Source organism: Ornithorhynchus anatinus, chromosome 20 (genome assembly GCF_004115215.2).
Source record: "Ornithorhynchus anatinus isolate Pmale09 chromosome 20, mOrnAna1.pri.v4, whole genome shotgun sequence".
Taxonomy (NCBI): domain Eukaryota; kingdom Metazoa; phylum Chordata; class Mammalia; order Monotremata; family Ornithorhynchidae; genus Ornithorhynchus; species Ornithorhynchus anatinus.
The window spans coordinates 4,028,568-4,055,492 of NC_041747.1; the positions used below are offsets into that span (position 1 = coordinate 4,028,568).

The 26,925-nt window shown below is 45.4% G+C and overlaps 1 protein-coding gene and 1 long non-coding RNA gene across 7 annotated transcripts in view; one reads left to right on the forward strand and one right to left on the reverse strand.

Moving 5' to 3' along the window:
* PDS5B (PDS5 cohesin associated factor B) overlaps positions 1-3,784 on the forward strand; it is a 102,453-nt gene extending 98,669 nt beyond the window's left edge. For 2 of the 3 annotated variants that reach the window (XM_039914922.1, XM_007668513.2), the window contains one exon: positions 946-3,784. In XM_039914922.1, the coding sequence (XP_039770856.1) occupies positions 946-981 (36 nt within the window). In that variant the 3' untranslated portion in view covers positions 982-3,784. The remainder of the gene's footprint in view (positions 1-945) is intronic. The other variant, XM_039914923.1, reaches the window with a different exon arrangement.
* Positions 2,147-26,925, reverse strand: part of LOC114805915 — a 51,433-nt gene continuing 26,654 nt past the window's right edge. For 3 of the 4 annotated variants that reach the window (XR_003754041.1, XR_003754038.1, XR_003754039.1), the window contains exons 3-5: positions 22,920-23,033; positions 8,351-8,428; positions 2,147-2,339 (exon numbers count right to left, since the gene is read on the reverse strand). This is a non-coding gene — a long non-coding RNA (uncharacterized LOC114805915). Of the gene's footprint in view, positions 2,340-4,419; positions 4,722-8,350; positions 8,429-22,919; positions 23,034-26,925 lie in introns of those variants that run through there. The other variant, XR_003754040.1, reaches the window with a different exon arrangement.

The following is a 26,925-nucleotide window of genomic DNA, read 5'->3' on the forward strand; positions in this document are numbered from 1 at the left end:
TTAACACATACATTACAAATAATTTTTTTTAAAGATTTCGATTAAGCAAGTTTTACACTTCCCTCTGTGTCCCGGGAGAACATTTGCTCGGTTGGTAGAATAGGATTTTATTCGCACTTGACGATCCCCAGTGGCTAGCTAAATAGGCTTTAGAGCGCTATTGGATGTATTTCCAGGAGAGTCTGAGCTCCTTTTTTTGGAAAGATAGGGAGCCATCTTGACTCAAGGCATGCTCATAATCCTATCCTTTTGGAAGAAAGGCTTAAAAAAATGTAAAAAATGAGTTTCCCTGAGAATACGCTGGTATTAAGTCCTCTCCACCTCGATGTCTGAAGTATGTTGACTCATCTGAAGAAGGGGATTAAATTAGCCCATTTCAGCGTAACAGTATTTTTAGACCTAGGTCTGCAAAGCTATCGTCTCTGCTAACCTCTCAGTGTACTTTTGGCGTAGTAACGTGGGAAAGATAAGCCTTTGAGTAGTAAACAGGCCCACAGATAATTGAATAAAAACTATTTTATGATGGATAATCGTTTACGCCATTATCTGGTCGTCTAGCTGCGCTGGGCATCTCATAACATTTTTAGTATGTTTATGTTGCTTTATTCAATTTTGGGGACCATGGGAACTCACTAATAGACTTTGCATTATTTCCTGTGGGAAGCTACAGTTGGATACGCGCTCCTTTGTTTAACGTTCTGTTTTCCTCCGACCAGTTACAACTCCTAATAGCATCGATAAGAGGGTGGGGACGGGGGCGCGAACCTCTAAAATTGCAAAATACCAAGCGTGTGCCGAAGGTTGACTTCTTTAAAAATGGGAGAAGGTGGGTTACGGCTTCAGACTTGTGGAAGAAGCCGAGCCCGTTTTAAGTCCGGCTATCTACGTGATCAAATGTTCCCTTTCGGTTAGACCAGCCGCTGACCTACCTCTTCTCTCGCACAGGTACGCCGAAGGACCTCTAAAAGGGAACGGCGGTGAGCCGACGTGTAAATTAGCGGCCTTCCAGGTGAAAGTATCGAAGAAGGATTGGGTGTAAAAGCGCAAGGGAGAAAAAAGCTTTTTTGTGCACAACAGGGGGTTTGCCAGTCCCAAGATGGGTGCCCTTCCCTTCCTTACCCAGCCCCGCAGGCACAAGCTTTGGCCGTGCACCTCGGTGTCGGGACTGGGGTTTTTGTGAGATGTGTAGTAGGCGCTGCCCACGGAGACCTGAATCAAGAAGAAACTTGTAAATAATCCCTATTTTTTTTTTTACGTTTCCGACTCCCGACGTGCTTGTATAGCTTTTATCTGCGGCTTCAGACTGACGGTGTCCGACTGTTAACTGATCTATTGATTTGGGAAAGTGTGTTAGAATAGATCTCTCTAGCAGTATCTGTCAGTGTTTGTATCTGTACTCTTCTCGGCATTTTACTGTGAAAGAAATATCAGTCAGGCAAAGAGTGGCATTTTCTGTTGCCACAGTCGGTTGGAAAGTCGAGGTCTGTTCCTTCGTTGTGTATCTAGTCTAGCATTTACTCCTGGACTCCCCTCGTCTTCAGAGGTCCGGGATTGCTCCGGTCTGACAGCCCAGGGATATCCGATAGGGTGATTATCACAGGTGCAACTTGTGAAACGGTCCTCCAATTGTCCAAATTATCATACACCTCAGTATCGGTGCCAGAATTTTCTGGTTTTCTAGTGGCGTTGAAAATTCGAGAAGACAAGGTTGAAAATATTTTAATTTTAAAATTGTGTCCTATTAAATAATGTACTGAACCCCTTCCCCGTTCATCTTTCCCTTTCAGTTTTTATTAATCTACTGTATCAATAAAATTCTGTAACTGAATGAGTTTTTAATAGTCTAGTATGTTAATGTGTGTAGATATTTCCTCCTGAACATTATGTTTGAAAATGCAAATTATTACTACGATATATGAAATCTGATATATAAACATTAGTGACATTACAGTTCTTGATACAGTGTAAAGTTAATCAGAAAAATTTTATTGATGCAGTGTGTCTTTATAAAGCTGTTCTTGAGAGACAAGTGTTTTGTATTTTATAGTGAGTTGCATGTTTATGAAAAAATGTGCTGAAAATGGGATGTAATCTTTTCTGGAAATTCATAGCTAGCAGTAGTATATTAGAGATTGCCTCAACAGAGAATTTTCCACCAAGAATTTATTGTACTTACTTTTTGTGAGCCAACTTCCCTCTTTTTTTTTTGGTATATCAAGCTACATTTTTATTGACTCAGCTATAGATTTTTGCAGTCTTACAAGGTTTGAATGAAAATTCCACTTTTGCAGAGGCTACATTTGGAGTGGCTTTTTTTTTTTTTGGTTGTTCGATGAGTTCTGCAAGAAATAGAAACAAATGGCTTAAGGCAGTACCTGTATACCGTTTTGCCAACTGTCTTGGAACCAAAATGTATATGTTACTTCTTTATGCTTAACTAAGCTCATTTCATTATTTCAGGTGCTGTTCTTTTGTTTTCTTGCCGGTGACGTGCGGGGATGGGGGTGGGGGGGAATTCATTTCTAACGTTCAAGTTTAATCTCACTGAATTTTTTGAGCCTCTACATGTAACCCACCAATATTGTTAAATTATACTCCCAGGATATACTACAGTGGATGAGGTTGTAATAAAGAGGATACTTTGTTGGAAGATGGCTTTTTTTGCCCCTATCCATTTTTCCAATGTATATAGCACAGGAAAGTTGGTTTTCTTAAAAAAAAAAAAAAAAATTGCTCTTTGCTGACGAAACGGTCCATCTTATTTAGCGAAAGAGCTAGGAAATTGGTTTAACGAGCTTTCTCGGTGTCTCGTTATTCCGCATGGACGCCCACGATGGGGCGCCGCTGGCTTTGGAGGGCACAACTGCACAGAGGGGCGGTTTGTGTTGGGTTAAGGAAGAAGAATTAAGGCATTTCCATTAGCCCAACTCTCCCAAATAGGTTGGCTACTTATCTTTCAGCAGTGCAAATGCAAGTTTTTAACCTATTAGATAAAGAATAAAAGTTAGCTTTATATTTTCTTCATTGACTGAATTGCACTGAAAATGTTTATGGAAAAATATATCTTTGAGACCGTTTTATAAAAAAGAAAAGAAAAAAAAAGAAAACCTGATCTTGAACTGCTTGCTGACCTATTAGGATTTATTTGCATGAACCCAGTTAGCTAACTTTCAATGAGGATTGATGATTTACTCACTGTTCATTAAAAAAAAAAAGTTTAATGCAGATTTTTGTCTCTGTAATGCAGTTCTGTCTATCGTTTCAAGACTTCAGTGTTCACTTTTTGGGTTATAGTGTGTAATACTCATTCCTTGGGAAGACGACGGGTGCCGCAGATTATATGGAGTTCTCCTGATGTTCTAAGACTTCATCTTCAAGGATTGTCTTCCTTGTCGCATTTCGGTAAAATTAGTATTTCATGTACTAACATTTTGAGATCTGCACACAATAGCTAGAGTAAAATAAGTATGTATAAAAACATCCACTGCTAACATTGGTTAGCGTATTTTTTTCTGCAGTGATAATGTTCAGTTGGAAAATATGTACTGTATTCCATTACGATGAAATGAGCTCACTGTACCAGGTTCCAGTATGAAATTCATGTATTACAGTGAAGTTAACCTTGCTGCACACCCTGTAGCGAATCCAGCTAATACGAACGTGCATTTTCTTGCTGCAGTGCAACAGGAAACGTTTTCAGTGATCTCCACTGTATATGTAAATTACCAAAATGGCTGTAAGACTTGTTCTAGGTATTAAAGGTGAAACTACTTTCTATATATTCTTCCATCTTGTAAGCTGTGTTTTTAAAAGATTTCTCCTCTTTCTGCATCAGGGCATTTTCACGGCGTCATATATTAAAGAAATTGAACCAGCCTGCCTGACTCTCAGCTGGTTTGAGCTAGGCAGGTGTCCCCTGAGGTCCGAGTCCCTTTCCACGCCGAATCAGGGTTAATCACGTGAACGGTTTCTAAGTAGGACATGGATCGGCTGTTCAGGGTAGTTTGGATTTTGATGTCGAGTTAAACCAGTTGGGAAACGATGCAGTTTCCATCTGCATCCACAGAATGCTGATTTAGAAGTGCTTATGATGTTCCCAGTGATTTGGGATTTTTATTTCCAAGAGGTGAAGATTGTCACGTGGTGTCTTGACAAACACAAATCGTGTTCGGTCCCCCACATGTCAAAGCCTCGAGGAATAATACTGTGGAGAGGGGGGTGTATATTTATAACATTTACACACATAAAGCATGTCTTTATCTCTCCCCATATATATACACACACATATATGTGTATCATCTAGGCTGTAAGTCCGGTGTGGGCAGGGATTGTCTCTCTTTACTGCTGAATTGTACTGTCCAACTACTTAGTACAGTGCCCTGCACACAGTGCTCAATAAATACGATTGGATATAAAATATTTACATAATAAGGTGATGCTTTGGGTAAATTCCTGAATCACATTGCAGAATTCTTCTCGTCTGACCACTGTCACCTAAAAGACCTTTAAAGTCAGTCGCCTCTTTACATCTGCATTCCTCTACAATCCCTTCTGACCCTCAAAATTTTCTGCCTTGACCGGAATATATTACCGTCCTTCTTACTGCCAAACCTCCAGGCAAAGATGAAGCATCTCCCCTGTGTGTCTCCGTTTTCTCATCTTCACTCAGCTACCTTCCCTCTCCTCTCCGCTTCAGCTGTTCAACGGGTTTTTTGCTCACTCTGTGGGAGGACAGAGCGTGGAGGCTGGTTGGGAGAGGGGGACCTGAACTCTATAATCCCGCTCCGTCACTTGCCTGCTGCGTATCCTTCGGCAAGTCGCTTAATTTCTCTGTTATCTGTAAAATTGGGATGAAATACCAATTCTCCCTCCCCCTTAGGATGTGAGACAAGCACTGTGTCCGACCTGATTATCCTGTATCTACCCCAGAGCTAGCAGAATATTTGACACGTAAATACAGAGAGAAAGAGTGAACGTTCTAGGTTGCAAATAAGCCGAAGTGCTAAGGGTAGGTGTGTGATCCTTGAGCAGGTGCAAAATCCTGTGCTTGGTTGGCTTTTGGGCAGATGTGGGATGTGGGAAGGAGGAACCCAGTTAAGAGCTGCTTCCTGGAGGAGGTGGGCTTCTACTAGTTATGAGTACTGATGTGGAATGAGAATCGGAACTAGAAAATTAGGGGCAGGAGAGGGAACTAGGCATGCCCAGTGAGTGGACAGGTCTCCCAACGCTGCACTACTCTCCCAAGCACTTAGTACAGTGCTCTGCACATAGTAAGCGCCCCAAAAATACCATTGACGATGACAGCGAAGGGGACTCGGGAAAGAGGGAGACTGCCCAGGAGACGTTCAGTAAATGCTGTTTCTCCTTTACTCTGCCTCCTGCTCGCTTCCCAGGGGCTGCTGCATTGCCACGAGGAAGCGGAGCCTCCGCAGATGGGAAGGAGGAAGGACTGTTTTACACTGGCCGCCTTATGCTCTGGGACAAGGGCGGGATCCAGTGAAGACAGTGCTCTTGTTCAGGCCCGTTCTCTTCCCGGTCCCTGCACACACTCAGGGACGCCTAAAGAAGACCACAGCATGGCCTGAACAAGACAAAAAAAGGCAGTATGGACTTGGGAGTCAGAAGGACCTGGCTTCTAATCCCGGCTCCACCACTCGTCTGCTGGGTGACCTCGGGCAAATCACTTCACTTCCCTGTGCCTCAGTTCCCTCATCCGTAAAGTGGGGATTGAGACTGAGCCCCACGGGGAACAGGAACTGTGTCCAACCCAGTTCGCTTGTGTCCACCCCTGCGCTACCCAAGGTAGAAGCCCATATCCTAGGAAGAGGAATGATAGAATATTACTGATGGATTGGCTGGATGACTGCTGTTTCCTTTGGTTTCCCTGACGGGACAAAGAGTCTCAGAATTATTCTGGATCTATTGCCCCCACTACACTGTAAACTCCTTAAGGGCAGGAATCATGTCTACTAACCCCATTGTAGTCTCAACTGCTTAGTACGGTGTTCTGCACAGAGAAGGTGCTCAATAAACCCTATTTTATTGGATTGATTAACTACTTGAAGACAACATGAGTCCTCTAAAGTCTTCAAGAGGCTGAGATCAAATACAACGCCGCCCTCCCCCAAGCCCTCTCACCACTGGGGCAACTCTGACGTATCTGGCAGGGGATGCAGACGTCAAATAATTACAGGTAAAGGGAAGAGAAGAATAGAAAGGTGGGCATGTCGACGAACACGTACTTGAGTAGTTCGGTAAATCACTGTAACCGAGTGAACCCCAAAAGTCGGCCGGCTACAGCAAGCACACCCTTGGTTGTGAAAGGTTTGATAAGGCTTTGATTTGAATGTTTTGATAGAACTGTATTCTTTCAGCTCCACTCTTTCCTTTATGCCTTTTGTTTGGCCTTGTCGTTATTTTCTGCCCATCTTTCATGGGGCCTTGCGAAGGATTAGATACCCTAATTCTGTACGTGTATAAAGGGGTGAGTCATGAGAAGTATCTTAGGGAATGGCTTTGAAACTGGCTTTCAGTGATTCACCCTGTGAACAGGGAGAGTGAAATTGTTGAGAGCAATAAAAGCTTTCTTATTGCCCAAATATGTATGCTAGCGGGCTCTAACTTTCCATCATTCTCAATTCATTTCTGCAGGAAGCTTTCGACCCAACAAAAGGAGAGTTTACTCTCCCCTAGGTAATAACAATATTGAATCATCGTCATAATTTGCCGGCCCGTGTGCGTATTTGTGGCCGTCACGGGGAATGGCTATGCAGTGTATCCCCATGTGTCAAGCGTGTATCTCCTTTCCCTCAGCCACGCGTGGTGAGTTCAACGAGGACCTGGGGGCCTTCGTTGCAGTAGGTCTAAGGGGTCATTCCCGTTTCCACCTGAACAAATTTCCTGAGAGCACCGGGTTTCCCGGAAGGCAACTGGGCTTGTGGTTGCTATAGTAGGAGCTGTCCAGACTGTGCCCGGAACATCCCTTCTGACCTTTGGGTTGGCTACCTAGCTGGAGTGATTTTCAAGAGACAAGGTCACACTGGGGACTGAGGGGGATAGAGAGGGCTGGGCAGGCCTTCGGAGTAGAAAGGAACTATGAGACCGAACGAATGGTTGTGAAAATTAGAACAACATTATGGAAATGGGGTTGGGGTGATCACAGGGAGCGTAAATCTCCGGTGTTATGGATTAGTCACCCGGCCCTTCATCTCAGACAGGGAAAAGGGCTCCTCAACTAAAATGAGATGCCTCGTGGCTGTTAACAATTTATCCATCCATATCCTCTTTCCACTCAGCCACCTTCACCAAGCTGTGCTCCGCTTCTTACTCTCCCAGAGTCTCCCATCTACAGCCCCACCAGCTCTCACCTCTCCACTCCCTACTGCTCCTTTCTCTGGCTCACCTACTCCCTCTTTCCCACTGGTCCATTTTCCTAGTTCAGTCCAAAATCTCGTTCTGCTGGTCTCTGGGGGCTGCTTCCTGTCAAAGGTGTCGTGCCTGGGGACAGGCAGGGAGAGAATGTGGCTTTTCTGAGCAGGGAATGTGCCTACTGACCGTTGTACTCTCCCAAGGGTCTAACACGGTGCTCTGCTCTGCCCAAAGTGCTAAATCAAATACCGTTCCCTGATTATCATCTTTCTAAAGACTGGCTCAGCAGTTCTGCACCACTTCCATGTTTCTGCCCTCACAAATTACCATAGCACTTCTGTACTTAGATTTACTGAACTACTCAAGCACGTGTTCATCGACATGTCCACCTTTCTATTCTTCTCTTCCCTTTACCTGTAATTATTTGACGTCTGCATCCCCTGCCAGATACTCAGCTCTCTGATGATAGGGATTGTTGTTTTTTGTTCTAACTGGTACCTGTGCGCCGAGCATTATACCAAGCCCTGGGGAAGATACAAGCTAATCAGGTTGGACACACTCCTTGTCCTACATGACGCTCACAATCTTAATCCCCATTTTACAGATGAGGTAACTGAGGCCCAGTGAAGTGACTTGCTTAAGGTCACATAGAGAAGCGGCGGAGCTGGGATTAGAACCCAGGTCCTTCTGACTCCAAGGCCCGTGTTCTATCCGCCGGGCCGTGCTGCTTCTCAAGTGTTCCTTCCCAGAGAACTGTATAAAGGAGGCGCTCAGTAAAGTCAACCTGGCACAGGGACTATCTGATCTATAATATCTGAATCTACCCCAATCCTCGATACGGTACTTGCACATACATTCTAAGTGCTTAACAAATACCGTAAGTATTTACGTAAGTACCTTTTGGTTGATTTGATAAATTTCTGGCCCCAAAGGGGGGTAAGACCTTCTCCCCTCAACCCCCCCAGGTATGGCACCTCCTCACCTGCCCCAAGCCTCCTTGGTGACTGGAACTAATCCGTGACCTGCTAGTGACTGATCCGTCTCTGGACCAAAGTGATACCTGTAAGTGAAATGACAACCAAGTTTCAGCTCCTTTGGAGAAACCAGAAGCAGGGGGTTGTTGAGGCTGCGTCTTGTTTCTGTGTCAGTAGTGTATATTCTCTGATTGGGCGAGGTGATAGTGGAATGGCCTTCTTCAGCTTTACCCGTCACCCGGAGCAAACGGACAATTTATCCCCGTCTACTGAGCGGTCATATAAACGCCGGCCCAGCTGCATCCTCCTGCCAAGCTAGGCTTCCTGGCTTTATTACTTTTCCTGTGGCTAAGGTTTAATAAAATTATATCTGACTTAAGATGTAGATGCGTGTCTAAGATGCCTTGCTCTTAGAGGAATGGATGAATCCATCCAAGCTCTGACTAGATTAGGTGCCTCCACACACCATCAGTAAGCATTATGAGCAGAGCCTTCTGCTTCATCTGTCACACGCTAAGGATGTGCTCAAATTCCACGGATTGAGTTCCTTATGCCTCCAGGGCTGGGCGACTGGGTGACTGTAGGCTTTTCCAGTCTTCCTAGGTTTTTATATTTATGCGGGACTTAAATCTCCTTTCCGAGAAGACTCAATTTTCCGGACGATAATAACAATGACGGTATTTAAGCGCTTACTATGTGCCAGACACTACTAAACGCTGGGGTGGATACAAGCAAACTGGGCTGGATACACTCCCTGTCGTACGCGGGGCTCCGTCTCGATCCCTATTTTACAGAAGAGGGAACTGAGGCACAGAGAAGTGAATTGACTTGCCCAGGGTCACACAGCAGACAAGTGGAGTGGGGATTAGAACCCACGACCTTCTGAGTCCCAGCCCATACTCTATCCACTATACTGATGTCTCTTATTCAGTTGGATTCCCGAGTTCTTAGACTTGGTGTTAATGGTGGAGGACTGAGAACTTAAGCGCTTGGAAGAGTACAACATAACAGAGTTGGTAGACACATTCCTTGCCCACAGTGAGCTAAGTCAATCATATTTATTGAGCGCTTACTGTGTGCAGAGCACTGTACTAAGCATTTAGGAGAGTACAATATAACAGACACATTCCCTGCCTAAAATGAGCTTAGAGGCTAGAGTGGGAGACAGGCATTAATATAAAGAAATTACAGATACGTACATAAGTGCTGTGGGGCTGAAGGACTGGTGAAGAAAGGGAGCAAATCAGGGTGATGCAGAAGAGGAAATGGGCTTGGTCAGGGCCTCTTGAGGTGGGGAGAGTAATTTTCTGTGGGCTATGCAGAGGAAGGGTATTCCATGCGGTTGGCAGAGAGACGGTTGACATCAAGGTACAGATTAGGATTGGAACCCAGATCCTCTGACTCCCAGGCCCGTGATCTTTCTACCAGGCCACGGGCCCCCTTGTCTTTAAATGGGGACAGCTGCAAACAGTCACTAAAATCTTCAGACTCTCAGTTGTGACCGAGCTGGGAAGGAGGGAAATAATTTGAGGGGACTCTCGAGAGCTCGGGGATGGTCTTTGCTCGGCCTTGGTCTCTCTGGAGTTAAACAAATGCCTTCGGAACCCAGGGAAATTATTAATGAGATGAGAGATGCCCAGCCTTGCCGATTTCTGTTAAACCTTCGGCTCTGCATCCTTGCACGGCGCGGCTCTGGGCGTAATAGGAAATGGCTCATTAATATGTTCAGCCCGGTGGCCTGCCTTAATTGACGGACAATGCGTATTGCCACTAAATACACTTCACAGCGAGGTTAGGAGACGTCCCCAGCCCTCCCGAAACAGTTGGGGTGCTGGGGGGAGGGTCTCGCAGAACTTGGGCTGAAGTACTCCCCGTATCCACTGGGTTAGTGATTGACACCTTCTGTAAGTAGAATAGCTTGCCCTCTGTGTGGGAGCCTGGGGTATGAGCAGTTTCCTCAATTGGGGAGTGGACAGAACTACACTGTCTGCGGTCAGGGCCTGTTGAGATCGGTCACCAAGGATGCAATACGAGTAGGGAGGTCAGACATCCAGGTTTACACCAGATGGTCCAGTTTTCAGCTGAGCTGTCCCCCGTCTGGGGGACCAGATGCTTTCGTGCCCTTTTTTCAAGCATTGAGACTTGTTCCACCAGGGCTCCTGCTGTTGACTTTGGAGACTCAGTCATGGCAAATGCTGACTTAGAGGGGAAGCGCCAAGGCTCCAACTAGAGGAACTAGAGGGTGCAGAGGTCTAGGGGGGTCACGTGAAATCCGCATGCTTCTGCAAAATGTCATCACCCAATACTGCGTGCTGGCATAATGCATTTGACAGTTTTTTAAATGGTATTTGTTAGGCACTTACTATGTGCCAGGCACTGTATTAAGCAGCATGGCTTAGTGGATAGAGCATGAGCCTGGAGTCAGAAGGTCTGGGTTCTCATCTAACTGAAGCTCAGAGTGGTTAATTTGCCCCTAGGTTACTCCTGATTTGCTCCCTTTATTCACCCCCAACCCCAACTTCCAGCCCCACAGCAGTTATGTACAGATCCGGGATTTATTTACTTATATTGAAGTTTGTCTCCCCCTCTAGACTGTAAGCTCACTGTGGGCGGGGAACATGTCTACCAACTCTGTTATATCAAGCTCTCCCAAGCACCCAGTACAGTGCTCTGCACACAATAAGCCCTCAATAAATAAATGATTGTTTGGCTGATGGATAGGATCCCTTCTTTCCCTTCCTCTTAGACCGTAAGCCTCATGTTCAGGGATTTTATCCATGTGATTATCTTGTATCTACCCCAGCACTTCATACAGTGCCTAAAGTAAGCACTTAAATACCATAACAATAATAATAATAATACGTAATTTACCCAAGGTCACACAGAAGGCAAGTGGTGGAATCCAGGTCTCCTAACTTCCAGGCCATGCTCTTTCCACTAAGTCATGACGCCTCCTGAGAACTCAAATTGAGGCTGTCTATTTTCATGTCCTTAGGTTACATGCCTCTTGCCTTCTTGTTCTGTTTTCCCCATCTGGGTACTTCCTTTCTGCTTGTAAACAAGTGTCCTGTTTTCCTAGGAAAGGCTGACTGTGTTGGTTACAGAAACCACCTTCGAATTAGTGGTGAAGGTCAAGTTGGGCACCACAGGTCAACCTGACAGATTTTACCGAGATGCAGGAAAGCATGACTTGTTTATATCAGCTGCGAAGACTATTTTTAGGGTCCGAATTGCCTCTTAATCACACAATGATATTTTTCCAAACCCCAAGGAAAATGATTTGCTTTAGAAATTAGCCAATAGCTATTCCTGGAAGCAGGAACAAAATGGTGGATTTTTAAAATGAATTATCCTATGAATAATTTCAAAGGACATTCGGAAGATGCAGTCACAAAAGCAGATTATGATCGGGCCCCTTTGGATCTCATTTTGCCATGTGGACAAAGCAGAAGGAGATGCTAATTAAACAATGGCTTGACTTGGATGGTTTGACAGGTGAAGAAAATTGCATTTGCTGCCAGAGTTGTGAGAAGCAGCAACAACAAGAGGTAGGTTTATTAACCAATCAATCAATCATATTTATTGAGTACTTACTGGGTGCGTTGCACTGTACTTGGGACAACGCAATATAACAGTTGGTAGGTTCCCTGCTCACAACGAGCTTACAATCTAGAAGGAGAGACAGATTGATATAAGTAAATAAAAATAAGGATATGTAGGTAAGTGCTGTGGGGCTGCTGGAGTGAATAAAGGGTGCAAATCCGAGTGCAAGAGTGATGCAGAAGGGAGTGGGAGAAGAGGAAACGAGGGCTTCGCTGGGGAAGGGCTATTAGAGGAGATGTGGTTTTAATAAGGCTTTGGAGGGGGGGAGAGTGATCTGTTGGATGTGAAGAGGCCAGATGTGTTGGAAGTTCTTAGACTTGGTGTTAATGGTGGAGGATTGAGAACTTCGTTTAGAGCCCCGTACTAAGCGCTTGGAAGAGTACAACATAACAGAGTTGGTAGACACATTCCTTGCCCACAGTGAGCTAAGTCAATCATATTTATTGAGCGCTTACTGTGTGCAGAGCACTGTACTAAGCATTTAGGAGAGTACAATATAACAACAGACACATTCCCTGCCTAAAATGAGCTTAGAGGCTAGAGTGGCCACAGGCAGGACGTGGGCAAGGGGTCGGTGGCAAAACACACGAGACGATTGAGTGCTTTAAAGCCTATGCTATGGAGTTTCTATTTGATGTGGAGATGGATGGGCAACTAGTGGAGGTTCTTCAGGAGTGGGGAACCGTGGAGGGAATGGTTTTGTAGAAATATGATCCCGGTAGTAGAGTGAAGTATGAATGGAGTGGGAAGAGACAGGAGGCAGGGGGATCAGCAGGAGGACCGATGACAGTAATCGAGGAAGGATAGGCTAAGTGCTTGGATTAATATGGTAGCGGCTTGGATGGAGAGGGAAAGGTGGATTTTAGCAAGGTCGTGAAGGTTCAACCGATAGGATTTGGTGACAGACCGAATGTGTGGGATGAATGAGAGAGATGAGTCGAGGACAGTGCCCAGGAGGACGGTGGTGCTGTCTAGAGAAATGGGACAGTAATGGGAAGACAGGGATTAGGTGGCAAGATGAGTTCTATTTTGGATATGTTAAGTTTGAGGTGTGGACAACCAAAAGGAGATGTCTTGAAGGCAGTAGGAGATATGAAACTGCAGACTGCCAAATTGAAAATGCTTACTCTGTGCCAAGCATAGGATGATTAGATCAGACACAGTCCCTGTCCCAAATGGGGCTCACAATCTAAGCAGGAGGGAGAGCGGGGCCCTTATCTCCATTTTACAGATGAGGAAACCGCAGCACAGCAACTTGCCCAAGGTCCCAAGCAGGCCAGTGGCAGAGCTGGGACTAGAATCCAGGTTCCCTGACTCCTTCTCCCATAGAACTTCCACAGGCTCAGGCTGCTGAAGTGGGTAATAAATATATTGTATTGGCTTCCTCTGTTTCCTCCATAAAGCGCACACCCCCGAAGTATCTGCCTCACCTTTCTGACAGGAAGATGCTATGCTACATAGAGGAAATGAGAGGAAAAGACTTACTAGCATGGGATTTTCACTTGACTTGTGCCAAAAGCTCTATTCTCTGGCTGCAAATAAACACTGGGAGATTAAATTATACAGTCAACTACTAGCCCGTCCCTTCCATAGCTTGCAAGGTGCCACCTAGCTAAGTTTCAAGGAGGAGCAGAGACTATCCCTGGAGTTATCCAAATAATATGGTATTTGTTAAGTGCTTACTTTGGCAGTGTACTCTGGTTGAGGTGTATCCTGAGTATCTGCTAGGGAGAGAGGGAAAGGTCACCTATAAGAGCTACTAAGAGTTTGCTTCCCCTTGTTCGAATTGCAGGATCTGGGCATCGTTTCTCAGAACAGAATCCAAACACAGAATGACCCTCCCTGCTCCTGCCCTTGGGTCATGGGCATGTGTGGTCAACACCACCTGGAAGGATCAGAAACAATTAGAGACAAATGGCGAGTTCTGCAGTAGGTCTCTTCTTCCCGTAACAACTCAGGGCAGGATTTCTTTGGAAAGAGGTGGCTGATGACCATCAGCTGAGCGAAGCAATGGCTATTTTAGAGACCATCTGGGTGGGGCTGCTGGAGGCTGTTTAAACTGTGAGCCCACCATTGGGCAGGGATTGTCTCTATCTGTTGCCGAATTGTATATTCCAAGCGCTTAGTACAGTGCTCTGTACCCAGTAAGTGCTCAATAAATACTATTGAATGAATGCTAGGAGGGGGTGGTGTTCTTGGTCTCCCCGTTAATTGCGATGGAGCTGCCCTTTGAGGCGGGGGCAGGGACTGTCTTTATCTGTTGCCGATTTGTACATTCCAAGCACTTAGTACAGTGCTCTGCACATAGTAAGTGCTCAATAGATACTATTGAATGAATCAACAAACAGGAGAGGCACGTTGGCTTTCTGTTGGTCCCATAAAGCCGTGTTAATCATACCAAGTTTAAACCCAATCAAGGGGCTTAAGTGCGGAAGTGCTCTTTTAGATTTCTCCCTGAAAAGGTTCTCCTGGAGGTTTAGCTGACAGCTTAGGAGTCACCTTATTTAGGCTCCGGACCAGAGTATGCTCAATAACTATTGTTTGATAACAGCGATGATGATGTGGACAGGAATTCACCGTCCTGTTATTGCTGATAAAAAAAAAATTGGATTTCATAGCACACCTCCTCTAATGCCAACCTACTCACTGTACCTTGATCTCGTCTATCTCACCACCAAACCCTTGCCTCTGGCCTGGAACACTCTGTCTCTTCACATCTGACAGAGAGTAACTCCCCCGACCCCCTTCAAAACCTTATTAAAAACACATCGCCTCCAGGATCCCTTCTCTGACCAAAGCCCTCATTTCCTCTTCTCACTTCTCTGTGCCTCAGTTCCCTCATCTGTAAAATGGGGATGAAGAATGTGAGCCTCACGTGGGACAACCTCATTCCCCTGTATCTACCCCAGCGCTTAGAACAGTGCTCTGCACGAAGTAAGCGCTTAACAAATACCAACATTATTATTATTATTATTCTCCCATTCCCTTCTGCTTCACCTTTGCACTTAGATTTACACCCTTTATTCACCCCCTCCCTCAGCCCTACAGCACTTATGTACTTATCTGCAATTTATTTATTTATATTAGTGTCTGCCTCCCCCTGTATAATATAAATTCGTCCTGGCAGGGAACAAGTCTACCAACTCTGTTATTCTCCCCTCTCCAAAGTGTTTCGTTGTATGCTCTGCTCACAGTAAATGCTCAGTAAATATGATTGATTGATTGACAGCAAAGCCTATCGTCAGCCAAGGCGACCACAAGAACAGGGCGAAGTCTACGCGAAGCTTACCGGCAAGAGGGCATCTCGGTAGCCGTTCTCGGTCGCAATCTTTCCCGCCCACGTGAGCTCCCTGTTTTCAGGATTCCCACTGGGCCTTTCAACCCCGTGGAATGCCCCGGGTGATTCTTCGCTCAGAAATTTTGCCACTGATGGCACAGCCCCAGCGGATATTCTCCTATGTGCAGAGCTAGGACTGGGACCCATGTGTCCCGATTCCCAGAACCAAGCTCTTTCCGCCGGACCCACAGCTGGGCTCAGGGGGGCATCGATCCAGACTGATTGGAAGCAGAAAGGCGGGTGATGGTGCCTAGCCTGGGACTCCATTCCTGGGCTCTCCCACCTCCATGTGGCGGGGCTACTGGCTGGCTCTCCATCCCCTGCCCCAGGCTCCCGCAGACAAAAGACTGCTAGATTGCAGGGGACCTCTGAGGTGTTTACCTGCTCTGCCGGATAATAGGGGGATTTACTCACCAGGGATTGCAAAATGCTTTGAAACCACAAAATGTACAAATAATATACTCAAATTATTGCTGCTGCCATTAGGTTATTGATTATAATAATTTTCTGGCTCTCTCCACCACACTGTTTTTCCTCAATATGAGAAAAGTGCATTTTTTTCTTTTCCTCGTTTTAGTATTTAAAAGCTTGGCAATGCGCTAGTTGCTAAGTTACCTTTTTCTGTGTTCTCCTGGGAAATTTTATCTGCTCTTATTAGTTAGGGTATTTGTTGAGCACCCGTTCCGTGCAATACACTGTACTTATGTGTTTGGGAAAGTACAAAATGAAAAAGGGACATGTCCTCTGCCCACAGGGAGCTTTCACTCTAATTGGGGCCGGCAGAAATCAACGAGGTGGTTCTATCTGTCCTCTAAGTGGCGAAATGGCTCCTTCAGACATTTGCCGGCCATTTGCCGGCCACTTGACAGACTTGGTGGAGAGTGTAGGTCTATCTCTTGCCCCTTCCTCACCCCTCTCAACTCTGCAGCCTGCACTGCGATCTGGTCAACGTGGGCTGTCCATCAGAGAAGCAGCGTGGCTTAGTGGAAAGAACCTGGGCTTGGGAGTCAGAGGTCATGGGTTCTACTCCTGGCTCCATCACTTATCAGCTGTGTGACTTGGGCAAGTCACTTAACTTCTCTGTGCCTCAGCTACCTCATCTGTAAAATGGGGATTATGACTGTGAGCCCCACGAGGGACACCCTTATTACCTTGTATCTACCCCAGTGCTTAGAACAGTGCTTGGCACATAGTAAGTGCTTAACAAATACCATTATTATTATTATTATTCATGCCTGCCATTCCTGGTAGCCCCACTTCTTCCTTCACCCCACATCTGTGCTCACCTAAACTGTCCCCCAGAGTCTGAGGACCTTAATCCATCCGTGGTTTTTACTGAATGCCCACTCAGTGTGCTGGGCCCTCTAGACTGTAAGCTTGTTGTGGGCAGGGATCATATCCACCAACTCTGTTAAAGTGTATTCTCCCAAGCGCTCAGTACAGTGCTCTGCACACAATAAATGCTCAATAAATACCATTGATTGTTCTAAACTCAGCGCTTGGGAGGGTAGCGACTGAGGCAAAATTCACAATCCCTGCTCTGGAGGGGTTTGCAATCCAGCCTGGGAGACAGATACAAAATTATTTACAGATAGGAGGAAAAAGATCATCAAAAGATGGATAGGTGAATAAATAAGGGCTTAAATAGTTGAGTTGCTAAACTGATAGGTAAAAAACAGTTATGAGTGCTGTGAGTGATTGAGTGCTGGGAGGGTATGACACATGTGAAAATATACATATATATATATACATATAAGCCCGTCATTGGGCAGGGATTGTCTCTGTTGCCAAATTGTACAATCCAAGCGCTTAGTACAGTGCTCTGCACATAGTAAGCGTTCAATAAATACTATTGAATGAATATCTATGTATACAGATATATAACCAGCGCTTAGAACAGTGCTTGGCACGTAGTAAGCGCTTAACAAATATTATTATTATACATATGTATATATAGAGAGAGATACAGAGAGACAGAGAGAACCATTCTTCAAAATCAAAGATGGTGCTAATGGCGAGGAGCTCCCATCCCACCCCAGTAGCATCCCATCCCGGAGTGCTACTGTATCTGAAATGGCAAGTACAGGATTGACACACCCTGCCTTACAGCAAGGAAACCAATGCCTCCAGAGGTTAAGTGATTTGCCCAAGAAGACACAGCAGGCCAATGTGACTCCTGACTGTGCCCTCCTCTTTCCAGGAGGCTACAGGGCTTCCTGTAAACCCCTCTGCCAGGCAACTAGTCCCCCAGCCGTGTTCTGCCAAAATATGTCCGAAAGAAGAGGAAAAACTGAGGAAGAAACAAAAGAAAAATCCATACACTAATTTGCCCGTGAACGTTTAGAATCTAGGCAGTGTCCATACAGTCAGTCATTGCAGTGTGTGCAAAGGACCTGAGAACATAAGCTTCCTAAAGGCAACAGGATACATGTTCTGACAACGTGCGATATATACAGCACCTAGCTAGCAGTTTTGTAATCCAACAGTAATCCCATCCAAAATCGCTGCCCAGGCAGGACTGAAGGAGTTTGGGGGGGGGGGGGGGGTGTTCCCTCAAACTCTTCTCAGAACTAAGCAATTTTTAACTACTTGTTTAGCTGAAGTGGACAATGCCATCACAGCCTTGGCTTCAATCCAGATATCTGCCCTGGTCATGAATGCCACAGCCAATAGGGTTATTTATTAAACACCCTGTGCACTAACGAAGAATGTTATTTTTTAACAAGAGTGATATTTGATGACTTTTTAATTCCTTTTGAGTGTTCTCTTCAGCTTCTTAGAGTTTATTGGCAATCGCGCTCTTCGTCTTTGAGCAGAAAAGCTCACAGATCTATTGTTAAATTAGTTTTCTTTCGCTACATCCTTTATGACAGCAATTCATAAAGAACTTCTTCAGGAGTTCAAAGAACAAAAGCCTTAGGAGCATAAAGAGGCTGTGAATCGTTCATATTAAGAGCTATCCAGCCTTTCCCCATAACTTTAATCTCCAGCAGATTTGGGCAGTCATCTTCTCCAATGGTCATTTTACCTTCATAGCTCAAAATTCAGAACCGAATGTATTGAAAACATTATGGAATTCATTCCGCACAGCCTAGTGAAATGAGCAAGGGGTCAGAAGACTTCGGTTCAAATCCCAGCTTCACCACTGCCTTACCATGTGACCTAAGGCAAAGTCACTTAATGTCTCTGGGCCTCAGTTTTCTCATCAGCACAATGGGGACAAAACACATTTGCATGCCATTTATGGGACAGGGATTGGGTCTGACCTCATAACCTTATGCCGACCCCAGCATTTAACACACAGTAAAGGCTTAATAAATGTGATAATCATTATTCCTCAAGCCGAAAAACACTATTTTCTCCAATTGTGGATGTAGATCTTATGCTTTCACTGTACTCTCCCATGCTTAGAACAATGCTCTGCACCTAGTAGGTGCTCAGTGAATACTGTTGATGGATTCACTGGGAGAGAAATGGGACAACATCACGGGGATGAGAGGCAGGGAGCTGTCTCCCTTGGACAGCTCGGTGAACTGTAAGGAGCTTGAAATTTGGATGTAGAGAGCTTCCTCTCCCCAAGCCTCTCCCTCACCCTTCCCCTCCAGTGCTCTCAAGCCCTCAGGCCCCAGGTTTCCCTGGTATTAATAATAATAACAATAATGTTGGTATTTATTAAACACTTACTATGTGCAGAGCACTGTTCTAAGTGCTGGGGTAGATACAGGGTAATCAGGTTGTCCCACATGAGGCTCACAGTCTTAATCCCCATTTTACAGATGAGGGAACTGAGGCACAGAGAAGTTGTGACTTGCCCACAGTCACAGAGCTGACAAGTGGCAGATCCAGGATTCGAATCCATGACCGAACAGGAAACCCAGAAAACTCCTGGTAAGTTTTCTGGGTTCTGAGGAGACAATCCGAAGCAGCCCCAGAAGCCCAGAAAATGGTGAGGCAGAGTCTCCCTTCTACAGCTCACTGTCCTGCAGAAGCAGCGGCAGCAGATGTAACTCACAAATTACTGATCTCATCTGTCCTCACAACATCACCGTGAGGCAGGAGACAGATATTATTAGGGCCAGGGAGGTGAAGTGATGAGCCTAAGGGCACCCAGCAGGCCAGTGGCAGAACTGAGATTAAGGTCCGGGTCTTCTGCTCTTTCCACTAGACCACACTGCCGCCTTTATGTGTTTTCTTGTATGTGTCATGTAGGGAAGATAGCTTCTGTAGTTAGATTCAGATGTCCTGAAACAGAGGTTCCAAACACTCTCGCTTGTGTAGGTACTGCTGGTAATGACCCTTCGCTGAAAGTCCAAGGTTAAATCTAAAAATTAACTGCCCTCAAAGCCATCTGGGAGATCTGCTGATAATTCCAGCTCTGTCCCTGGCCTGCTGTGTGACTGTAACACGTCACTCAACCTCTCTGGGCCTGTTTTCCCAAGAACATAGCGCCGTGCTCTGCACGCAGTAAGCTCTCAGTAAATACAATCGATTGATCGATCTGTTAAATGGAATGAGAGACCTGTTTTCCCTTTTTTAACACTGTGAACTCCGGGTGGGGCAGGGACTGGTTCTGATTTGACTATCTAGCAGGGCTTGGCACATAGAAAATGCTTAATCGATATCACCCTTCAAAAGGAAGAGTCCTGCCCAGATCCACATACACTCCCCACAAATTCTTCCAAACAGCAAAAACTGGTTGTGAGCAGCAGCTCCAGGTAATTTTCAATTCTGCCACTTCAATTCAACCGTCGGTTGTATTCACCAAGCACCATGCAGAGCACTGAACTACCCTCTTGGAGAATTCAGCAGAATTAGTAGACAGCTCTCTGGTTTCAACTCCACTGTGGCTTGGGGACACAAATGATTCATAACTAAAGGATCTTTGCTCACATATTAAGTGTGAACGTTTTTAGTCTCGTGGTCAGACGTATACGAAGGTGGTTATGAAACTGGTTCACGTCCTGTGCCCCCGGGCATGGTGGGAAGGTTCCAGCTACCAGCAATGGCCTGTGCAAAGCCACCTTTAATAAAAGTTTTTATTGTCCCAAACATTTTCCACTGGTTGGTTTGGGAGAAGTCTTTCCCCCATCCGTTTTCATTTTCTTTAGCAGGCAGCCCTAGTCTTTTTGTACCATTTTTATGGCTAGTTTTCTTGTGGCTTTTCTTATGACATTTCCATTCGTTCCTTCTCTTTCACCCCTCCGATCTGCTCTTGAGGGCACCAGAAACCCAAAGGAACAGGAAAAAAAATTCACATTATTGTTCAGATAAATCTTGCAGCTTTCCTGGCTCTTGTTGCTCAAGGTCCTTTCTAGGCCAGCTGCAGAGGCGAAGCTTTTTTTTAATAAGATTTTCCAGAAGATTAAATTTTTGGACCATCGTATGTGGTGGTGCGAAGGTCTGCCGATTTCAGAGTCCATGGTTTCATCAAGTCCAGCTCTGTTGCCTCCACAACTAAAGGGAAAGATTCACCTTGAACCCACAAACTCTCACCAGCCTTTCCTTAGTAACGGGTCAGTCATCCCTCAAGCTTTCACCAGATGGTAAGCTCGTTCCTTCGTTCACTCGTATTTGTTAAGCGGTTACTGTGTGCAGAGCACTCTTGTACATCGCCTTGATTCTTTGTACATCGCCTTGATTCTATTTAGTTGCCATTGTTTTTACGAGATGTTCTTCCCCTTGACGCTGTTTAGTGCCATTGTTCTTGTCTGTCCGTCTCCCCCGATTAGACTGTAAGCCCGTCAAACGGCAGGGACTGTCTCTATCTGTTGCCGACTTGTTCATCCCAAGCGCTTAGTACAGTGCTCTGCACATAGTAAGCGCTCAATAAATACTATTGAATGAATGAATGAATGAACACTCTTCTAAACGCTTGGAAAGTACAATTTGGCAACAGATAGAGGCAAGCTCTACCCACCAACGTGGTCAGGGGACTTGCGTACCATCTCTGTTATACTGTACTCTGCCAAGGGCTTAGAAGAGTGCTCTGCACACAGTACAAGGTCGATGTACACCATTGATTGATTCACTAAGCCAATTTGAGTTCTGCTGCTGAGGTCTGAGACTTTCTGTTCCATAGCCCATTCTCCCTACCGGGTGCCTTTCCGTGCTTGCTGCTGGGAATAGCGAAGTCTGGGAGAGAGGTGAAGGAAGGCTCAGGGCAAAACATCACCGCTACTGCAAAATCAACTCTAACCCATGCTGTGCTAGTAGTTGTGTACCTTTCCTCCCTTAAAGGTTTAGAGTCAGTTTTGCCTTCAAAAGCGTTGCCTTTGAACTGAAAGGCAACTCTATTACAAACACTGTATCGCTCAACCAATTGTATTTATTGAATGCTCTCTGTGTGAAGAGCACTGTACTAAGCATTTGGGAGAGTACACCTGAAGAAGCAGACATGATCCCTGTCCATAATGAGGACGGGGGAGATGGACATTAATATAAATATATATAATATATATATATAATACATCCTACAGTCCTTTTGTGTTTCTGTGTTTGCAACAATTCATTCATTCAATAGTATTTATTGAGCACTTACTATGTGCAGAGCACTGTCCTCAGCGCTTGGAATATACAAATCGGTAACAGATAGAGACAGTCTCTGCCCTTTGACGGGCTTACAGTCTAATCGGGGGAGACAATACAGTATTAAACCCAGTAAAGTCACAATGAATATTCTTTGAAGAGAAGGGTCATGTCTACTCTCTTCATTGTACTCTCCCACCTGCTCAGTACAGTGCTCTGCCCAGCGTAGGTGATCGACGAATACTACTGATTGAAAAATTGAGTGAAAAGGCTGTAAAGCATTCTGCTAATGGTGGACATAACAGTAATATACGAATTTGTTTCAAAAACAGTCCAGTCACGCTGAGATCTTTGAATTATCTACCCCCTCACCCATTCATTACCAATGAACCGAAGGTTATTACAATTTCCTATCACACAAGGGTCTTTATGAATACAAACCCTGCGTCACTAAAGAAGCCCCTGCTATATGTACCATAATCCTTAAGATCTAATGCAAAATGAGGGTGGAAACATTTTGGCATTTAATAAAATGCGATTTTGGAGCCCTGTCTTCTACAGTCTTATCTCCGAGGACGTTTCTTCAATCGAAAATATGAATAATGCTTACCTTGGAGGGTTGCTCTTATGAATAAACTAATACTAAACAATTAAAATGTTATGTGTTTTGAGATTAGGTGCTAGATATTCCAGCATAATGAGTCACCAAAGATGCTTAATGAATCCCAGATTTCTGAACCACAATTGCATCCATCAGTAAAACAGACTGAAATTAGCCAGTGGTGGTTGTTTTGAAACTCCTCTACCTAAGAAGCTAGACCATATTAACACAAACTCATAAGCAAAAGCAAAGATTCCAGAGAAATCCAGCACTGTGCTACTCTGATTCACAAACTTAGTGCATTTAAATGCATGTTAGTAAAAAGGTAAGTGCATAAATTATTACTGTTCTCAGGCAGTCTCAAATCAGCACCTCCTCCGACGAGTGAGGGAGTTTATAAATATATAAGTACTATTTACTTCTGAAGCACGGCCTTTGTTTCTTGGTTCTATCTGGATTTATGCCCTCTGTTATTTACTCCGGTTGTAATAGGGACTAGAGTTCCACTTACTGGTATTTTGGTAATGATCTGAGGTTGTGAATTCATTTGCCATTTCCAGGGTTGGGTTAAGATGGCTGAAGACTGCTCCTATCTGTTTCCCAAGAGCAACTTTTCACGGGGAATCTGGCAGGGAGAGAACAGAGATTTTAGTGGATCAAGGAGTGGCAGGGGACAGGCCAGACCACCACCATTTTGGTGCTCTTCCTCCTGAAGAAGGAGGAGCTGCCCGGCTCATCTTCCTGCAGAAACGATCTGGGCATGTCACTCCCCTTCTTAAACAACTCCAGTGGTTGCCTATCGACCTCCGCTCCAAACAAAAACTCCTCACTCTAGGCTTCAAGGCTCTCCATCACCTTGCCCCTTCCTACCTCTCCTCCCTTCTCTCTTTCTACCGCCCACCCCGCACGCTCCGCTCCTCTGCCGCCCACCTCCTCGCCGTCCCTCGGTCTCCCTATCCCGCCGTCGACCCCTGGGTCACGTCCTCCCGCGGTCCTGGAACGCCCTCCCTCCTCACCTCCGCCAAACTGATTCTCTTTCCCTCTTCAAAACCCTACTTAAAAATCACCTCCTCCAAGAGGCATTCCCAGACTGAGCTCCTCTTCCCCCTCTACTCCCTCTGCCATCCCCCCTTTACCTCTCCGCAGCTAAAGCCTCATTTTCCCCTTTTTCCTTCTGCTCCTCCACCTCTCCCTTCCCATCCCCACAGCACTGTACTCGTCCACTCAACTGTATATATTTTCGTTACCCTATTTATTTTGTTAATGAATTGTACATCACCTTGATTCTATTTAGTTGCCATTGTTTTTACGAGATGTTCTTCCCCTTGACTCTGTTTAATGCCATTGTTCTCGTCTGTCCGTCTCCCCCGATTAGACTGTAAGCCCGTCAAACGGCAGGGACCGTCTCTATCTGTTGCCGACTTGTTCATCCCAAGCGCTTAGTACAGTGCTCTGCACATAGTAAGCGCTCAATAAATACTATTGAATGAATGAATGAAAGAATGGAAATGCTCAGGTCTCGGGAGAGAGTTGGGATGAGTGAGGCTGGGAATCCAGCTTGCACAGCCTGGGGGTTCGCTTGTCTCCATCACCCCTGGGAACTTGACACCTATGACCTACTTACTCTCAATCAATCAATCGATCATTTATTGTGCGCTTACTGTGTATCCATCCCTCTGCTGCTTGGGACCTCAATGGGGAAAGCGAGGTGGTTGCCGACTTTGAGCAGGCAGGACCGATGAGCATGAAGTTAGTTCCTGGCTATATTTTTCCCAAATGATGCTCGTGGCAGCAAAGCGAGCAACACAACCAGATGTAATGTCACGGACACAGTGGCAACTGTGCGGGACACTTACTCATGGATACATTTTCACTGTCGGTAGCTTCGTCTTCGAACTGAAGGGCAACTCTGCTAATGCAGTATTGGCCTGAAGGCTCTTTCAATCAATCTATGTAATTGATTGACCATCGTACTAAGTGCTTGGGAGAGTCCAGTAGAGTTAGCAGACACAATTCCTGCCCTCATAGAGCTTATAGTCTAGCAGGGGCAATATGAATGCTGGCCACTGTGCTCTGGGAGAGATGTTTCTGAGCAGAGGGCTGGGGCTGTTTGGCTGTCCTTATTAATAATAATAATAATAATAATGGTATTTGTTAAGACTTACTATATGCCAGGCACTGGGGTGGATACCAGCAAATCTGGTGGGACACAGTCCCTTTCCCATGTGGGACTCACAGTCTCAATCCTCATTTTATAGATGAGATACCTGAGGCACAGGGAAGTGAAGTGACTTTCCAAGGCCATATAGCATCCAAGTGGCAGAGCCAGAATTAGAACCCATGACCTCCTAACTCCCAGGCCCATGCTCTATCCCCTACACTATGCTGCTTCTCCTTGCTCCCTCACTCCTCCATTGAGACAAGCCAGCCAACCTCAAGGCATTCAATCAATCAATTGAGCATCCACACTGTGCTGTGGTCACTTTGGCCAGCAATGGGTCCTACATGGGAAAAAAATAAACCCCAAACCAACCCTTTGAGGGTAGTTCATAGAGTACTTGCCCTAGGGGCGACGGGGTCCACGGGGGGCCCAGGGAAGCGAGGGGTTGGCAGACCAAACAATGCTGAATCTCCCTTTTTGTTTCCACTTAATAATAATGTTGGTATTGGTTAAGCGCTTACTATGTGCAGAGCACTGTTCTAAGCACTGGGGGAGATACAAGGTAATCAGGTTGTCCCACGTGAGGCTCACAGTCTTAATCCCCATTTTACAGATGAGGTAACTGAGGCCCAGAGAAATGATTTGCCCACGGTCACACAGCTGACAAGTGGCAGAGCCGGGATTCAAACCCATGACCTCTGATTCCCAAGCCCGGGCTCTTTCCACTGAGCCATGCTGCTTCACTTGATACTGTCACTCCACTGAAGTCAACCAGCCATTTGGACACGGGGGAGACTGATTCCCCCACCGGGAATTCGGTGATATTTCCCGACACTCGCATTATTTTTCTTCTCTGAGACAGATGTTATGCAGGCTGAAGAGTTTCGAAAGCAAGTTAATGGAGGATTAAGAGCACATAATCTTTTTACACTGTCAAGGTGAAAAATAATATCCCATATAAAGGAGTTGGTTTGGAAAGTTATACCCCAAGAGAAGCAGAGGGACCTAGTGGAAAGAACCCCAGGCCTGGGAGTCAAAGGACCTGGGTTCTAATCCCAGTTCCGCTACTTTGCCTGCTGTGTGACCTTGGGAAAGTCGCTTCACTTCTCTGGACCTCAGTTCCCTTATTTGCAAAATGGGAATTCAAAACCTTTTTCCCTCCTACTTTCTCTGTAAGCCCCATGTGGGGCCTAATTAACTTGTATCTATGCCAATGCTTAATGCAGTGCTTGGCAGCGCTTAACAAATACTGTGATGATTATTACGATGATTACTATCATTCCTGGATTATATATCCCCTAACATTTCAGTACCTCTGTGCCAACTACACACAACTACCTGTACTCACAACTACCTGTAGCACTTCTGCACACATCTTACGTAGCCTCTTAAGCACTAACTCATATATATATACATGCATATCCCCTTTCCCTTACTCCTTCTGTCTCCCTGACAAAATAGTAAATTGAGGGCAGGGATCATGTTATTAACTTCTATCATCCCAAACACTTAGTTCACTGTTCAGCACAAGTGGAAGCTCAATAAATACTACTGATTGACCAGGGTGGCTAGTGCATAAGCCGACTGAAGCCTCTCCTGTGGGAACTTATCAATCAATCAGTGGTGCTTATTGAGTACTTATTATGTGCAGGGCTAAGCTCTTGGGAGAGCACAATAGGGTTAACATAATCCCTGCCCTCACCTAATTTACAGTTTACTGTGTGCAGAACACTGTACTAAGCATTTGAGACAGTAAAATTGAATGGGTAGACATGATCCCTGCCCTCAAGGACCTTCTACTTGATCAAACAAGTGGTTTCATTCCTGGGGTTTGACACATTTGCTCCCAACATCCTCCTCCGGAAAGCCCTTCCCCTTCAAATCCACCAGACCACAAATCACCCTATCTTCAAAGCCCTCCTTGAAAGCTCACTCCCTCCAGGAAGGCTTTCTTGATTAATTCCCACCAGCATAAGTCACACCAAGGAAGCAGCCCCCTTAGCAGTTATGCATTTATGCGGCCCTGCTTCTGGTTCTATGGAAAGGGTACAGTTCTAAGAATTGGGTTCTAGTTCTGGCTCTGCAAGTAAGGGAATGCCATGTGGAACTATGCAGTCTCGCTATATAAGTCTCTGACCAAAGACCCACCTAGGGCACTCAGCAATATGAACAGGTTGAGCAAAAATCTCGAAAAACATGGCTAATGTAGGTGGCACTTATCTCAGCAGCCACCAAGGCAATGCCTGCTTGGGTTATGGTGTTCAGATCCCTCAACTGGAAAATGGGGATATGGAAATATAGGAGTGTGTCCTAGTGGAAGGAGCAAGGGGCTGTGAGTCAGAGGACCTGGGTTCTA